Below are 19,548 nucleotides of genomic sequence, written 5' to 3' on the forward strand. Positions count from 1 at the left end.
ACAGCATGTGCTACGGATATTACTGGGCTATAGTTTTCCCAGGGGAGTATTTCTAGGTGGGTGACATCAGCAGCCTTGCCAAAGTTGGCTATGTGAAATGAGTACCCTAAAAGCATTGCTTTCTACACAGTCAGTGAGAGACAGACACACAAACAGTGACATGCACTCACACAGTTGCCATGTCTGGGGTTAGAACTCCTACCTAAGTAGTCTATCATACTACAGCAGTATGCAGTTATGGGACACACCACAGAGACTACTGTCCTACAACCCTCCCAAAGGTGTATTTCATATTGGATAATCTCTGCAGGCTTGTCAGGGTACCGCTATGGGGTGGCCAGTATGTGCATAGCCCATACACCATTCATGTAGGGGTGACATGCCACAGGTGGCCACACACAGAGTCATATGTCACAGGTGCATGTATAGGGCAACTAGCTGACTATGTCCTTGTACAGCCATGTTGCACAGCTGGCATGTGGGCCACAAAGTCTGTGGTGCTGACAGGTACTGGTCACTAGTAACTGCAATGTGTGACATCTGCACCTGATGTGTTTGGGGCCCTTTGGCTGTGTGCTCAGTGGGACAGGCATGGATGGCTCCTTGTCATGGTCACCCTCTTCCACACATCTATATCCATCTACCTTTGGTTTATTATGGTGTGTTGTCCTTACATATATGTCTGTATTCCTATCCACTGTGTGTGCAAGGCATGAGTGGTGCATACTGACATGTGTCTGCAGTAACATTTGCAACCACTGGATATGTCTGGTCCACTGGTGTTTGCATACATGGCCTTCATGGTTTAAGTGTGTGAGCATGCCCAGTATGACCTTTCAGTATGTTGATGACTGACATTGCCTTCATTTCTCTAAGTGTGTTTGCATGCCCAGTAAGGCCATCTGTTTTGCATGTGTGGAGCATGTCCGGTGGTTTGTACTGCACAGCTGACCTATGTGTTGTACACCGACAGGTAGCATGCTGTGTCTGCAGGGTATCCACCGGTCATTTGGCATTGACTGTTGCAACATGTCTGCATAGCGAGGTGTACATCTGACTATTTCTATGTTTCTACACAGGATTGGGGGGTGCACCTGACTATTCCTATATTTCTATGTGGGGTGGGGGGCACATCTGACAGTTGTACACATTTGCTAGGACTGTACTGGTATGTCCTGTAGTCCATTTCAGTCAGTAGTCTTACCCATCATGCTGGCTATGCCATACCGGTGTACTACTGTTCTTATCTTTTGATTGCATACATATTAGTTTCTGACTTTCCAGCCATCACAACTGACATCCCACTACCTGGCCTGCTGTAGTCTGTCCATGTAGGCCTGGGTGGGGGTCACCCATACCCCTCATTCAGAGGCCATAGTACGGCATTTGTATGTGTTTCTCAACACCTGTCCTGCTGGCTGTGACTGTTGTTGGGCAATTACACGAGTGCATGGATCATGCTATCCCAAACAGAACCAAGACACTATCCTCCAAAAAAAAGGAAGCCAGTCTGGTGGTCCCCTGCCATAAACAAACTGTACAACAGAAGGAAGAAACTGTTGCAAAAGAAAGTAAAATCCCATGAGTAGAGGAGCTCCTCGGTCAGCCTCAGTAAGAAGCTGAGATCACTTATAAGATCCTCCAAAGCTAGCCACAAAAACAAAATTGCCACTAATTCCAAGGACAACCACAAAGCATTCTATAGCTACGTCAAGAATCTCAATGGCAACACCAAGATCTGCTCTGAGTTACAGCACAACGGCAAGAAAATTACAGAACCAACTGATATTGCCAACATCTTGGCAGATAGGTTCAGTGCTAACTTTACTCCCCTCTCACTCCCTAAAGGGTCCATATCTATACAGGAAGAATGCAGAGGCCCTGTAATCATAACTACGCAGGTAAAAGCTGCACTCTCTAAAGCCAAAAACATAGCATCCATGGGACCGGACAACATCCTAGGCTGCATTTTAAACGAACTTCAGAATGAACTGGCTCCCCACTTAAGCACCATGTTCAATAATAGCCTCGCATCAGGCTTTGTGCCCACTGAAGGGCGCACAGCAACAGTTTTCCCACTCCACAAAGGGGGAGCCATCACTGATCCTGGGAACTATCGACCTATTAGCCTGACGAGCCTGGTCTGTAAGGCCATGGAACATATCATCATGGAACTCATAAACAAAGACATTGGTAATCTCCAAACTCTGGATCCCACCCAGTTCGGGTTTGTGAAAGGCAGATCATGCATCCTGAACCTGATTAACTTCTTTGAGGCAGTCACCAAAGCCATAGATGAGAGTAAGGTGGTTCACACAGCCTATCTTGACCTCACCAAGGCTTTCGACACCATCCCCCATTCTGGAATTATAGCTAAACTCACTAAACTAGGTATAAATCCCTACGTCACAAGATGGGTTGCCGACTGGCTCACTGACAGAACCCACACTGTAAAAGTTGCAGACTCCAAATCTGACCTCAAAGCAGTGACAAGTGGAGTACCATAGGGTTCTGTCCTGGACCTCTTCTGTTTGGTATCTACTTCTCTGAAGTACAGGCTAACACAGAAGGCCTCTGGGTAATGAAGTCCACAGATGACTGCAAACTAGGAGCCATAGTCATGTGCCCAAATGATGTGGACATCCTCCAGAAGGGCCTCGCTGAGGCAGATGCCTGTTGTCAGAGACACGGCCTCAAGGTCAATGACAAAAAGTGCAGTGTCATCCCCCTTTGGTAAAAAACTTTGTACCCATGAACTACCATATAGGCAGCAATCTGTTTAACAACAAATGCATGATAAGAGACCTTGAGACCCAGGTGGACAGTAGTCTCTCCTTTGATAGTCACATCGCCACAGTAGTCAGGAAGTCATTCTGCGTGGCACACCTCATCATAAAAGGGTTCTCATCCAGGAAAAAAGAGGTCATTGTTCCCCTCTACGTGACACTCATTAGACCCATTATAGAGTACAACACCCCTTTTGGAATGTACCTCACAAGACATCTGCAGCAGCTGGAAACAGAAGTACCTCACAAAGAGGATTGCTGGCCTCAAACAAATGCTCTACACTGACCACCTCAAAAAACTCCAGCTTTACTCCGTAGTATATTGCCTACTCTGAGGTAATCTCTGCCTAACATATAAAGCTATGTCAAACCCAGAGCTGTTGGACATGCTGCACCTAAAGAAATCCCAATCCCTCTGAGCTACATGCTCTAGGGACCTAAACCTTGTCACCACAATAAAGAGGACATGCTGGAGGGATAGATTCCTGTCCCAGAGACTTTCCATACTCTGGAACAGTCTACCCATCTATGTCAAGCAAAGTTCTTCATTTGCAGTGTTCAAGAAAAATCTTGATGAGTGGATGGGAAATAGGAAATACACCCTGGGGATCACTACTGTGCCTCTGCTCAACAGTGGCACAGGAAAATAACTTTCTTGGGTAGAGTAAGCCAGGGAACCTTGTTGGCTAGGCTCACATAGGCCCTTGGGCCAATAGCCTAGTACCTACCTATGAACCTATGAACCTATGTGACCCCCTCTCCTGATTGCATAGGCGCTGGAAGCTGTTAAAGACTGGGGGAGCAGAGGGTGACAGGGGCACTTAGTGAACTAAAAAGAGTAATTTTTTTATAACTATTTGCTACCACAACATAGGTTCACTTGGAGGACATTTTAAGATTAGCCAACTCCCTTTTGGTGCTTGAATTAACATTTTCTGATTGGTCTTAGCTATCCTCATGGCTAATAATTGTATATTAGCTGTAGTGAGAACAACTGTGATCATACCATAGATAATTTGAGGGGGGCATGTAAGGGATGCATCATTTAGGAACTGCCTCTATCCATTAGCAGCATGAGGGGAAATCCTGGAGTACATTTTCTATTACCCATCCTTAGATCCAAGTTGCATTTCAATATGGATGGATGAGCTTTGCTTCATTTTTATGGATAGTCTGTTCCGGAACAGTGGTAGCCTCTATGATATATATCCATCTCTCCACAACATTCAGTTTAGATACCTGGACTGAGTATTTCTTATGCCATTTGACTTGCTGATGGGGGGGTGGGGACAACATAATCTCTAGATCTAGTCACAATCAATGTGTTTATAAGCTGTGCAATATAGAAAGGCTTTATGACTCTGGGCACATGTTGGTCAAAAGTTAGGTCACTGTACACACAGTTCTCAGATGCCAAACAATTGGATCAGTTCTCAGAGGGCATTGTCATGATTTTGACACCAGTTATTATTTGGGACAAACCTTCCTGCATGATGGTTAAGTCATTTGGGGATTCAATAACTTCTCCTAGCTTGCAGTCGTCTCAAACATAGCTGGCCAAAGCTCTTTGGTATTTCCTTTCACTTTTGAGATGTATATGCCAAACAGAAAAAGTCTCAGCACCGAACCCTGAGGGACTCCATTGGTGACTGGTCTCTTCCCCTGTTTTGATCTCCTGCATCCTGTGAGCAAGTTGGCAATCCAGCTAGTGAAAAAAGTGTTTGCACCTCCTACAGTATTCATCTTTTGTACTACACCTGAGTAGGGGATTGTGTCAAAAGGTTTGGCCAGATCAAGGTAATGTGGTGTGAACTGTTTTATCTTCATCCATTGCTTTGGTGACAAGAGTAAAGCTTAAAATTTGCCCATGATTTTGAGCTTTTTACACATTCCTCTGGGCTGTTTTCAAACACATTTTTAGGGCCATGCATACATGTATGCATTCCTTGATTCACCTTCCTGGTTGTATTAAATTATATTTCTTGTATAATACAGCACACTCATTAGACTTAAGTTAGAGCGCATTTTAAATTTATTGTTTAAACATTTTTCCTAGGCAATGAAGCAAAATGCATTAACCAATAATGACAAAACTGTTCTATTTGGAACATTTCCATCATAAAGGTCTACTTCCACACACAACTGCATTTTAAATTTATTGTTTGAATATTTTTCCAGTAGGCAATGAAGCAAAATGCATGCACCAATAATGACAAAACTGCCATATTCAGAACATTTCCATGATAGCAGTCTACTTCCACACACAATATATAAATACAGAATCACAGTAGACTGTAAGCCATAGGCATGTTGCACAGCTTCTTGAACTTATTTTCAATTGGAGGCAAAAGGCCAAAAGCCAGGGACACATTTTAAACATTACGTGTATAATTTTGGAAAGTTGCTTGCATAAAATGTTGTTTTCACCATGCATTTCACTGCCAAGTCTTGGCCCTTGAACACTGTGCAGTACAGTCAGAGTAACATACCACTAAACTAAACCAGCAGTTTCTTGAAAGACAGGAAGACAAACTTAAATGGCTATCATATCATTTAGTGAATTTAGTTCACACTTCTCACTATAGCTCTCAACCTCTTAGCATAAAAATACAGAACAAAGCCAATAATGGGGGAATACAGCCCCAAAATAGGGACACATTTCAAATACTGATTTTATAACCTTAGAAATATAATTTTGGAAAGTTGCTTGCATAAAATATCACTACCACCATGCATTTCCCTGCTAAATCTTGAATCCAGAACACTGTGCATTACAGTCAGAGCAACATACCACTAAACTAAACCAGCTGTTTCTTGAAAGACAGGAAGACAAACTTAAATGGCTGTCATATCATTTAGTGAATTCACTTCTCACTTCTCACCATAGCTCTCAACCTCTTAGCACAAAAATACAGAACAAAGCCAATAATGGGGGAATACAGCCCCAAAATAGGGACACATTTCAAAAATACTGATTTTATAACCTTAGAAATATAATTTTGCAAAGTAGCTTGCCTAAAACATTGTTAGCACCATGCATTTCAATGCCAAGTTTTGAACCCAGAATACTGTGTACTACAGTCAGTGCAACATACCCCTAAACTAAACCAGCTGTTTCTTGAAAGATAGGAAGACAAACTTAAATAGCTATCATATCATTTAGTGAATTCAGTTGTCACTTCTCACCATAGCTCTCAATTACTTAGCAGAAAAATACAGAACAAAGCCAATAATGGGGAAATACAGCCCCAAAATTGGGACACTTCAAATACTGATTTTATAACCTTAGAAAACTGCTAGAATAAAAGGTTTTGTTTTACCACTCCTGCAAACCAGAAAAAAACAGAACAAAAATGGGAGGCATAAGTTCACAAGTGATGGTGGCTAGGGACTTTAGGCTCTTTTTACCCGTACCCAAGGTACAGAATTTGAGCCTAAGTATCTCTAGCCATCAGATGTACCCTGCTGGGGGTATTCACACACACACTGCAATTACTGTACTCATTCTGATAGACAGACTCTGTTCCTCCACTCTGCAATTCCAAACTCCATCTGCAGCAGCTTATGTCCTGCTCGCAAATAATAGCTGGAACTCCATTCTGCAGCAGCTTCTGAATATCCTGCTTGCAAATAACGTCCGGAAATGTGCTGACTTCATCACTGCAAATGAAACTGCTTGCAAAACCGAAAGGGACAGAGGTAATCTGCAAAAGTGTGTGGGGGGGCTCCCCACCCCCCGGGCGCTATGGCTCCACCTCCCATGCCTGACTGGCATGTGTGAGTCCCTTATTTTGCAGGTGGTGCTGCAGGGCTGCCTATGTCGGATGCATGTAGTATACTACCTATGCATGGTTAGGCACAGGTAGTGTAATGTTTGGCATCCCTTTTACTGTATGTGAGAGTCAGACAGAGGTGCTATTCCCTGGGTCCCTCCCGTGTCAATGTATGTGCTATGCGTTGCCTCTTTGCCAGGGCCAGGGCCAGGGCATACTGGGCACGCCTCCTTCTGCCCACTGGGGCAGGTGCAGGTTGTTCCTCCTCCGAGTCACTCTGTACCTGTGCAGGCCTTGGCACTGGTGGGGGGCCATGAGGCCCTGCCCCTTGCTGTTCCTGCTGCAGCTGTTTCCGCAGGATCATATTATGTAGCATGGCACATACAAGGATGATTTGGGAACATGTAGTTGGTGAGTACTGCAAGGCTCCACCAGATGTGTCCAGGCACCGGAACCATGACTTGAGCATCCCAAACACACGCTCTGTTATGATTCTTGTTTGCGCGTGTGCCTCATTATAAAGTTCTTGTTTGGGTGTGTGTGCATTTGTGATGGATATCATCAGCCACGGCTCCAGTGCATATCCATCATTCCCCACTAGGTGACCGTGTGGTATGTCCCCATTGGAAAATTCCTGGTACAGCTGCATCAGATGCCAGATGTGGGAATCGTGATAACTTCCAGGGCAGCCAGCACACATGTTCAGTATTATGCCCTGGGCATCACACATGACCTGGCAGTTGATGTAGGGGAAGTCCTTGCAGTTGATGTAGACCCTACCCTGCTCACCGGGTGGTGCTTTGATGCATTTGTGCGTGCAGTCTATTGCACCCACTACCTCAGGGTATTCTGCTATTTGCTGGAAGAAACGCATACTGCTGGCCAATGCCTCACGTGTGAGGGGGAAATATACGTGCTGTCTGACATGTGCTGCCATGGCATCCAGGAACTGGTGGAGTACCCTGGATGCTGATGCCTGTGAAATCCCCATCATATCCCCAGTTGGCCTTTGGAAGGTACCTGTAGTGAGTATTATTAGGCCTACACATACCTTTGTTTCCACTGGGATGGGTTCCCCTCTCTTAGTTCTGTGTGTCAGGTGTGGCCGGCACAGCTCAACAATCTGCTGTAGGAGGTTCCTGTCCACCCTATAGCGTTCCACTATCTCCAGCACATGTAGCCCTTGGTAGGTTATCCTGGGTCTGTACACTTTTCTCCGTCTCCTCACTGTGGTTTGGTTGGCAGCATTCCCATCCTCACCATCCTCAGCCTCTTCCACAAGTTGTGTGACAGCTATTGCAGCCCCAAACATTTTGCTGTTGTGAGTGTTAAAAGTTCCCCGCTTGTTTATACCGGTGGTGTAGGGTGTGGGGAAAACTGGAGGGGTGGTGTTTGCATAGTTTCTAGTGGCATTCTGGGCTGGGCTGTTCTGCTGCCTGTGTAATTGGCTGGTTCTGATACATTTCACCTGGCAGTGAACCTAGTACCCCTTGATTAACTTCCTACTGCTGCTTTTCCTTCCCATTGCCCTTCTGATTCATCCTGGGGGCCCACCGCACAATCGGTGTACTCCAATGTGCACACTGCTGCTATTTCCTGGGTTCACTTCCTTTATCTTCCTGTAGATCCCATTGCGCGGCGTGCACACCCACTTACACTTTGTCATACATGCTGGCAGGTTTAGACACACACCCTGGCTTTGCTGTGAGGGCTCCAATCTGCTGACAGTATTCCTGACACTCCCACACATGATGTCACCTACCTCCTAGTCTTGTACTCAGCTATTCATACTCATACACTGTTGGGACCTGCCTCACATGCTGGGGAAAAGTGGGATCCACTATCCTTCCCCTCATTTGCATAGGATTGCCTGCTAATGCATAGTTACATGTGTCACACTGTGCCTCCCCCCTTAGCAACCACTACTCACTGGCCAGGTTGTCTTTTGCCTGCCATTGACTTGCATGGCAGAATACTGCTTTTCATTAGACTGCTTTTTTTAGGTTTATTTTCTTATTTCCCCACCGGTCCTGTTTGCGTGCCACTGCCCTATGCTTCAATGTCCGTGATCAGTGGACATATCATAAAAGTTGTATTTTGTACATTTGGCATTGTTTGCAATGCCAATGGCCTTCTACTTGGCCATTGGCATGCTTCCTCAATGATATGCAGCCTTTATTTGGAGCTGTCATAGTTCCGTTTTGGAGTTTGGAGTACCGTACTCGATTACTAACCGAGTACATTTCTGCATATTACGCTAGTCCTGCATGCCCTGATTCCTGGTTCCTGGATGGCAGATTTACCTCATTTGCATGTTTTTCACCTGCAAATAGGGTGATTTGCATACGGGGGCTGGGAACATGCAGCAATAATGCTACAGCGCTCGCACACGTTAAAAGTGCACATACGTGGATCGCTCAGCCGACATATTGGCAAAATTTCATCTTACACTAATCATGCACGCCATGCAAGCTTTTGAGAATCCAGAGGAATATTTATATACATCTCTATAAGGCTTAGTGCCAGCTTTTTGCAGCAATGCTGTTTACACCTTTGTCTGCATCTTGCAGTTTCAGGGAGTTAAAATGTATTTTGCTTTCACACTTCATTTGATACATAATATTTGACAGGCAGACAGCCATAGGCAAACTGGAAAAAATGAAAACACATTTGTAGTATTTTTTGCCATATTTAACAGAGGTGACAAGAGGTGTTATTTACCATAAACATTTGTAGTTAAAACAATATAGCAGCATCCACAGCAAAACGGCTTTCTTGTTGCTAAACTGCACTGCTTAGAATAACATATTAGATATTACACAACCATAATTTAAAATTAGTACAAGTGAATTTGAAAACATGGAAAAAATTACTTTTCAGACAGATACTGAAAAATGCAGAATTTTTGCAGTGATTTTAGATAATACAATAGATTAACATGAAATAAGGTGAACAGCTTCAAAAGTGATAGACACACTTTTTTCTGAACGTAATATTACATTTTAGAATGCAACAAACTTTTTTATACATATACCTGGGGAATTTTACTGTTGATCATAAATTACAGTGCTTACTTGTCACAGTAATGTCTACCTTTTTCTCCCTTCCCTTTCTACATAGTAGATTCTGCTTGTGAATATATATATTGCTGGCTGAATGCCCCTGGTATTTTCAATATGTGATGTTTTACTCCCCACACATTTCCCACTTTCTTATCCTCACTCCATGATTGCTGCCTCTCAGAGGAACTACAAGGTAATGCTAAAATAAAATTACCCCAGTCTTTCTCTCTGATACAACAGCGTTAGAGTAGTAACATTTTTACAGGTTGATAGAACATGTAACAAGCTGTCAAAAATAGGGGAAAATTACATGCTCAAGCAAAAAAAAAAAAAAGAGGAATCTAGTATCAAACCTGGTGAACATACCTTGTGGCATTAATGTGGTGAACTGTAATTCCCCCAGCATGGTTACACCAGGCTGTCTACTCTCCTCTTCTGCAGCACTCTGCAATGCTCTCTGACCATCTCCTTGCATTGTTGAACCGACATAACCCAACATCAGCCACTGCCCCTTGTATTGTCTTTGGGTGAGAGATGCAGCTGCAGTGGGGTTTCATCCCCCTAAACATCCATGTAAAATACCCCACACCTACCGAACACAGGAAGTGCTGTACCATCTTCTACAGGTGTTAAAGAGAAGAGCTGAATTTGTTATCTTCATGTTAACTTCCTGTTTTATATCCATTATATGAAGGTTGAACTGTGCCTATTACCACTACAGCCTTTGCTCTATCCCTTAATCTACCATAACTCAAAGCACTTCCATAAAAGCCCCTGATTTTCATGATAGTTGTGCCATTTATTGATTTTTGTCCATCATCCTCCGTGCATTCTGGTCTTTCGTCCCACCATATGAGCCTTATCAATATTTTAAGTCCAAGTCTATGTAATAGTCTGATAATCAATAAAAGTGTTCCCTCAGAAGATGGGGAGCTCACTGTTTCAATTTCTTTTCCTTAAGAAAGGTCTAGAAGCCTCATATTATAATGCTCATCATGGAACTTAGCATTCTTTTGCCTGTTGTTCAGCTATTCATTGTCCCTTTACCCACTCATGCCCACCTTGTAGGACACCAGACTCTCCCCCTGCTTCTGTAGTTTAACATTTGTCACATTCTGAGCTGACGGTAGCCTGCCTATGTCGTGTTTCAATCCCTGCAGACATTTTGAAGTTCATTAGGTCTCACTCCAACCCATCTAATTTCTAAATTATTCTGTCTTGTTTCTTTTCCATACAGTAAGTCTGATGTCCCAGAGGAAGTATCCTCATTGAGATTAAATATTACTGCAGCCTGACCCCTCTGTGATCCTACAGATTTTAATTTTTTTCTGATCTTCTCATAAAGTTACTCAGTAGGCAATTATCTGCATTGGACTGATGACAACCTTTCTACCATCTGCACCCCCCCTCCGCAGCACACACACACACACACACACACACACACACACACACACACACACATATACGCACATCTCCAGGGGAAACATTCATTTTGGAACATAGACAATGGAAGACACTAAAAATATTCCTAATATATATATATATATATATATATATATATATATATATATATATATGGGTCTATCTGAGTTCATCGACATGTTAAAATACCGAAAACGAATTAACCGACACCAAAACATCGACAGTCATGTAACCGACGCCAGAAGAGCGACAGTCCACAAACACGACATCGCATACACCCGACACATCATACCAATAAACAAAACACATCCCCTATCCAACACCCACACACACAACACAAGCACACCAAAATCCTTACAAACGAACACTAACCCATACATACACAACTATCAACAACCCTGACCCAAACCCTTACCCTAAGGTCCATCACTATCGCACACTCACCCAACCCGCGCCCTAACCCTAACTCACTTATCCCACCCCTACCCCTACAAAACACCAACATCGCACACTTACCTTACTTGCACACTCACCTAACCCGCGCCCTAACCCTAACAAATTTATCCCACCCCTACCCCTACTAAACACCAACATCGCACACTTACCTTACTCGCACACTCACCTAACCCGCGCCCTAACCCTAACTCACTTATCCCACCCCTACCCCTACTAAACACCAGCATCGCACACTTACCTTACTCGCACCCTATCGTCCGTCACTACCGCATACTTACATATCCTTTCCCCATGGCAGCTTCTCAGCGTCGGTGTCTTCCTCCGTCGGTCTTCCGCCTTGTCGATCTTCTGGCGTCGGTGACATGACTTTCGATATTGTGGTGTCGGTAAATCCGTTTTCGGTATTTTAACATGTCGATGAACTCAGATAGACCCATATATATATATATATATATATATATATATATATATATATATATATATATATATATATATATATATATCTGTTGGGAGTGAAGATTGTTGATAATATTCCAAATTATTTCTAACACTCAGTGAAGACTATTTCTTTGCAACAGTATAATCTTCATGCATGGTACACTCAACTGGACTGTGTCTTTATAAATTATTTATTAATATGTCTGCACTCATATCTACTGGAAAATATTAATGTTTAGGTCCAATCCAATAACAGAAGTCACATTTTTTTTCTTCTTCATTTTGCTATTTCCTAATCCTTTATTTGCCTACTAAATCCACATTTTCTTACCTTGGTCCTCATTTAAATCCACATTTTCATACCTTGGCCTCATTTAAGCCTACATTTTCTTACCTTGGTCCTCATTTAAACCTACATTTTCTTATCTTGGTCCTCACTCCCTCACCATTTCTCATATCTCCTTCCTTGTACTAAGTGATCTTCCTTGTCATTCCCAATTACTCTTTTTAAAATTGTAAGAATTTCATTTCCTACAACACAGCCTATTCAATCTTTTCTTTAGTACTCCCCTTTCTATATCTTTATTTCCTCCATTAACCTTATAATTTCCTCTATCACTGGCTCATGCTTTGTTTTCCAATATCTGGTTATCACATTTTTAGCTATTATTAACAGCAATATGATCAATAACTTAATATGTGATTGCTCCTGCATTCTTTCAACCAAACTCAAACAGAAATTTTCCTTTTTTAATGCTCATTAATAGACATATGTAAAAGTGCTAAGGACTAGATAGTGTCACTACAATCCCCTTTTGAAGGAGAAAAATCACCCTGTCTGTGAAAGTTAAAAATGTCTATAAATGGCTATCAAATTGGTAATTTAGTAAGGGGATACGTTGAGTGACACGTCCAGGGAGAAGGAGATTACTGATGCAGGAAGAAAAGAGCTTGAAGCTGTTTTGGCTGGAGCTGTGCGAATATAAATAGGAAGCTTTTTTGTCTAACTTGACCATTTGTTTAGTCATGTTTCTAATATGTCTAAAGGTTTAGAGGATAAAAATGACATTTCCAAGAATGGTATTAGCTTGCTTATCATCTCCTAAGTACATTTGTAAATTCTGCTGAAATACCTTCACAAATGAATTGAATTGCTTACTGGTTTTCATCAATATTGCCAAGTCTGACAGAGTACATGGCAAACATTTTGAACTAGTAGTTATCATTTCCTGTTTTGTATTAAGCTATTACTGCCCACAGAAGTTTTCAAGGCTTTTTTCTCATTTTTCAGTGGGTTCCCACTATCCCTCTACAAGAAAATCATAGGAAAAAATTATTTAGCAGGATCAATACAACATTTGAAGCAATATATCTATACACTTTGTCCCACTAACATATAATTTTCATATTTTCCTTCTTTACATAACTTCCTTAAACATTTTCTTGTCACCCCTGCTACACTGCCCAGACTCATTTACAAACTGCTTGTTTAAAGTGCAAATGCTATTATTAAACTTGTTTACATAATTCATGATTAGTGTCCTAATGTGATAGTACTGGAATCAGAACTCTACAGCAATAGTTTTCATTACTGTGTTTCAGAGGTAATACTGAAATGGAGAAAGAGTAATATATTTTTCTTTAATTAAATGTTTCATGATCATGATTGTCCACTTGCAAAAAGCTTGCTTGATTTTGTTGGTGGCATGATTTGCTTGAATGACTATTGTCATGTGAGTAAATGTAGTAAGATGCTATTTTGGCAATCATTTCAATGAAATAGGACAGAGGAAATGTGTTTATCAGGAAGTTGGAATTCAAGCTATCATGGGGAGGCATAAGCTACGTACTGTCATAAGTAATTAATTTGATAATAAAAAATATGGCAGCCATTTAATACACTAAGCATAAATACTTTGAGTTAAAGTGTGCTGAACAGAGAACCTTGCATTAGACTAAACAAAAAGTAGAAGGCAGGATAGACATGAAGTTAACAGTCTGGAGTGACTGCTATTAGCTGTTGAGAACATGAAAATCTGGACAGGGAAGTTGATGTCAACAAACGTATTAACATTTACCATATAAAGTACTAAGTGCTGCATAACACAACCACATTTTTTGAATAGCTTAGAATTGTCTGCTGATTCCACACGATTTCTAATGCATTGACATTACAAATACAAGGAAATGAACTAACAAAGCATACAGAATTATCATTATGAAGTGGTGTCCATATGGGCTTTTTATTTATTAGTTATGAACATTCAACATGGATCACTATTAGAAGCAATGATTGCCAAACACTATATTAGATCAGATATATGTACAGCAAACAAACAGACTTGATATGTTCCATTTACCTGGTAGGAACAGAAAAACTGAAAAAGATGTTCAGTGCATTCAAACTATAAACAATGGAAATGAACTGTCTTATCACGTAGACATTGATTTTTATCATGAGCATCAGGCAGTAGTATGAAGCAGTAAATGACATACAAAACTTACCTGTGGTCCGTTTTGGTCCTGTGTTTGCTTGATTTTGATTTTGGTTGATGTTAATATTTACAGCTGGTAGAGGTGCAGAAGATGGCCCAGCACTGAACTGGTTAGCAGGATTTGGTACAAGGATGGGATTCTGTGGATATGGAGGACTTGCTGTATAGTTAGGGTTGGGTGGATAAGCAGCACCTGGCTGAGTGGCAGAAGCTGGTGGATAGACTGGATTTAGCTGGCAGGGAGGATCTGGTGTATAGTTTGGTGGTGGTGGATAGGAAGGATTTGGTGGAATGCCCGGATTTGGTGGATAGGATGGATTTGACACAATGCCAGGGTTCAGTGGATAGGGAAGATATGATGCATTTCCAGGTCCTAGTTCATAATTTGGTGGTGCTGAAGGGTACGGAGTATAAGGTGGAGGATTATCCATGTTACCTTAAATGAAAACAAAAATGGAATTTAATACAGATTTAAGCAAGAACTGTCAAAAATCAGCATTATGTGCATTCTTCCTAAACATAGTGATGATTTAAGGCTGAGCCTTTATTATAAAAATAATAATTTTATTTACACCCAGTCATACTGACTCTGAAAACAACCTTGTGTCATGTAAATATATAACAGTTGTAGTTTTGTAAGGTCACATCATAGTATAAATAATTTTCAGGCAAATCAAATAACAGTTACAATTTTTGCAAATATTTAAAAGTATTTCATCAGTATCAGTGAAGTAGTTTTCCAAACTCATTAAGAGACCTCTTTTGATGGAACCATGAATAGAAATCCTGGAATGGAGTTTGGGGTTCATTTTGTTCAAATAGACCAATGTCTCTTACAGATTCACAAACCTAAACAATCTAGTGGACAAACCCTATACAGCTACTTTCCCACTCTCTGTCATGGAATAAACTCCCCACGACCATCAGAAATATTACCCATGCTAATGAATTGAAGAAAACTCTCTGAAATTACCTATACTGTACCTGGACCTGTCACCGTAATCATCCTGCCTGAAACCTTCCCTCTCTCCTCCATTGACTTCTCCTTCCTCACTTTCCTTCCCACTTCTTCGTTTCCTCCAACTACGCTTTCTAAACTCACCTCCTGTCTTTTACAATGTTTATCAACTACTGTTCCCCATACCCCTCCTATTCCTAGCTTCTTGTAATTCTGCTGCTTGTAGCCTTCTTTCTACTACCTTATCATTGCTACCCAGCACTCTCACAGTAACATGTCAAACTGCTAGGAATTTCATAATAGGCTACCAATGACGATTCTTATGCATTTTCTGCCACTAGTGTTGTTACCTCAGTACTTGCTAGTTAGTTAAAATGCCTCGTTACTGGAATCTCCTACTTGTAACATAATGAACATCTGATTACACTTTTTATTGTATAAACTTTTATTGTGTTTTTTGTATTTGTTACAATCATATGAATGTTTATTTGTATAACTGCACTGTGTCCACCACCCCCCCCCCCGAGCCTCCAGTGAAAAAGGGCGCAAGCTTAGTCGGACTATCCCAGTCAACAAATGTCAAATAAATAAATACTCAGTAGTACAAGTTCTTCAGTCATTGTAATGGAACTATCAGGACTTCCTGTAAGGCAGAATCAATAAAACCTTGAAGTGAGGAGTAGAGAAGAGTTCACTATGGCATTCAAAGCCAGACTGTACCAAGGGAAATGTATAAATGAGTTTGTCTAGAAGGTTGTTCTCCACTTCATAATTTTCTAGTAAATAGAATTACAGACCACACTCCCCTCTCCTCTCCCTCACTCTATTTTCCCCAGTTTCTCTATATATTATTAATATAAGATATCACTGGAAGCTACCTATGTAGTTGAGATAAAGCTATAATTTGCAATACAGGGAATGGACAACTTCCACTAAAACCAGTGGTGGATTATAATACAGGTGATTAGGGTGGCCACCTCGGGGGGGGGGGTGCATGGTCAATGCTGGAGTAGGAACAAGTGCCACAGCTGTGAGATGTTAATACATCTATTTATTTTAAGTAAAGAAACACTGTTTCTTTACATAAAAAACTAAACTAACTAACTAACTAACTAACTAATTAAGCAGCTGCAGCCTGAGGAGCTCTATACAGGAGGTCGGTGTTCTTGTCCAATCATTTGCAAGCTTTCTGTTGCTATGCCATCCCAGAAATCATGGAATGGCATCTGCAAGGAAAAGAAAACAAGAGAAGCGTAAAAAGAAGTTGGTGTGAAATAATTTGTTCATATGCTTACAGTACTTAGCTGAAATGTATTTAGTGAAATAATTTGTTCATATGCTTACAGTACTTAGCTGAGATGCATTTATGCTGCAGTAGTACCTTTCAGCAGCACCCAATCTTATACCTTATAAGCCTTTTCAAAGTTCAAGGTTTGGCATGTGATAGCAAATCAATGAATGTGTCTATTGTATCACTTTGTTACTGATCACTGATGTGTCTATCTAAACATTTTGACTTCTGTTTAGGGTTGCTACCTTTTCAAATGCCCAAAGTGGAACTTTTTTTGGAAATGTGAGATTTTGCAGGACAAAACATACCCATGGCGAGTGCAAAGTGGAGGACTTCACTTTTTTGCACAAATAAAAGCTCACTGTTGTAGCACTGGAGTTGCTTATGGTATTTCATATAACATTTAGGTGCTTCAGATACAAATAACTGTTTTATGCAAAAGCTAGGAAATATTTTTTTGCCCTAAAATCTTGGGAAATGTGCCAGTTTTTAGTTTTTTTCCCTGTAGGACACAACTGCATAAAGAGGGACAGGTGGTAACCCTACCTCTATTTGTGAAAAGGCATAAAATTTGCCAATAAAGCATACCTCTAATCTCTCTCTCTATGATTTGCAGGATGTCCCCGATTTCACCTCATAATTTTGCCCTGGTCTATCTCTTGTAACATTTTTAATTTTCTGGTAAATAGAATTACAGACCGCACTGCCCTCCCCCATCACTCTATTTCCCCAACTCTACATTCCTAGTCAACGAACACCTAGCTATCAAATGGAAAATTATACACATTGTCTGCCCCTTCAGAACTTGGGCCCTCTTCAATTACAGCTACACCAAAGACAACTACTAGACCTATATATCAGTAGCAGACCTAAGAAATAAATTAAAAAAATGTTACAATTTCTTTCACCACACATACATTCTTCCACTCAACGGAGACATCCCCACTCTTCCACTCAATGGAGACATCCACCCAAACCTTGGACCATCCCTTCAAACCAACCAAACCCCATATAAGCCATAGCACCCACCATGAAAAACACAGAACCCACTAAGTCTAAACACAACCTAGTATTAATGCATATAAATCTCAGAACCCTCTACAACAAAATTGCAGATAACCATGCATGTATTGCACAGAACCAAAGCATTCTACTCGTCACTGAAACATCACTAAAACTAAACAGTAAAGATGAAATCCTTCTCTCAGGATACAATATAATAAGAAATGACAAGAGTACACAAAAAAGCTGGAGGGGTGGAAATACTTTTTAAAAACACACTAAACATCACCAGATGCCCAGTGAGTCACTCCAACTATCTGAACACAGAAATATCTATTGCCCTCCTGTACCTGAACAGGCACAAAGCTATTTGCATAGCTGCCTTATATATTACCCTGGGCAACAGCTTTCCCATTCACAAAGACCTCCTTCAATGGTTTTCTACATAAATATAGATTATTTACTTGTAAACAGTGACTCCCCTATCCTTTCTATTAACCTATTCAGTTTCACTCAAGTAATCACCTCACCCACTAGAGTCGACAAACACAACAACAGGTATTCCTTACTAGAATGGATCATTACGCTTCACCCTCAAACATAAGCACCTTTAGCTGTGTCACAGACATCAGTGACCATCTTCCCACATTTATTACAAGGCAAACTAATCACGCCCCCAGCCATACAGCATTAAAATATGTACAGAGACTCTCCTGTTTTAACAAAGATGTGTTTATAAACTACCTCTCCTAATACAACTGGAATACTCTAAGAAAACTGCCACTAGAAGATGTTGTTAACCATTTCAGCAAAACATTCTTTAACATACTAAATTAGTTCACTCCCATTAGAACAAAAAAAATAATCCTGCTTCATGGCTCAACAAAGAAACCAAACAGTTCATGCTACATGCAGACAAAGCTTGGAAGAGATGGTATAAAGACAGAACACGACAAAAGTGCCACATTTTTAGACACATTAGAAATCAATGTAAACAACAGATCAAGCTAGACAAAATTACATTCTTTCAATCACTTCAAGGCAAAAATCACCGCAATCCCAAGCAATTTTGGACAACCACAAAAAGCTGACTACATCCCAGTCAAAACAATACCCTATCTTTAACACAATGACACAGACTTCATAGCCACCCAGTTCAACAAACACTTTAATCAGTCTGGCCTCTCTCTACTTAGTATTTAATCCACCCTGCCATCTCTCTGTCCCCACTTACAGTACTCACAATACCCCTCTCTTTTTTTTCCCATCAAACACCTACCTCAGTTATCAAAAATGACCTTCAAAAACTGAAAAACAACTGTAGCGGCTACTGAAAACTCCCAACAAGTACCTTAAGTTAGCTGCAGATGTCCTGGTATACCCCATCTTAATACTCATAAATAGATATATCACAGAAAACTATGTACCCATGATCTAGAAGAAAAAATGACATATTATACCACTTCACAAAGGTGGATCAGCCACACACCTCTCAGACTATCATCCTGTTGCAATTCTCTCTCCTCTGTCAAAAATCTTAGAATGATACATACAGTCCCAACCCCTAGTCCATCTGATAAACAGCAAACTACTCTCCCCCACACAACATTGCTTTCAAACACATCACAACACAACAACAGCTCTGCTCAGTTTCTCAGAAACCAGAAATACCAACAGAAATAATGGTAACCTTATCTCCTCCCTTTCCTGGATCTGTCAAAAGCATTTGACTGTATTCCACCAACTCCTAATCAATGAACCCCCTGGGATTCCACCTGCGTCCCTGCTGGACAGGGGCTTTGGGTACTGACTTGTCTAAACATGGGCTAAACTCTTGGCTAGTCTTATAACGGCCTCAGGGCCAA

The 19,548-nt window shown here is 41.1% G+C and overlaps 1 protein-coding gene across 3 annotated transcripts in view; it reads right to left on the minus strand.

Annotated features, from left to right (window-relative positions):
• The window catches only part of LOC122794684 (lipopolysaccharide-induced tumor necrosis factor-alpha factor homolog), a 260,987-nt gene that overhangs the window by 96,361 nt on the left and 145,078 nt on the right, over positions 1-19,548 (minus strand). For all 3 annotated transcript variants that reach the window (XM_044063311.1, XM_044063310.1, XM_044063312.1), the window contains exon 2: positions 14,443-14,868. In XM_044063311.1, the coding sequence (XP_043919246.1) occupies positions 14,443-14,863 (421 nt within the window). In that variant the 5' untranslated portion in view covers positions 14,864-14,868. The remainder of the gene's footprint in view (positions 1-14,442; positions 14,869-19,548) is intronic.

Source organism: Protopterus annectens, chromosome 2.part1 (genome assembly GCF_019279795.1).
Source record: "Protopterus annectens isolate FY-2018-M chromosome 2.part1, PAN1.0, whole genome shotgun sequence".
Taxonomy (NCBI): Eukaryota; Metazoa; Chordata; order Ceratodontiformes; family Protopteridae; genus Protopterus; species Protopterus annectens.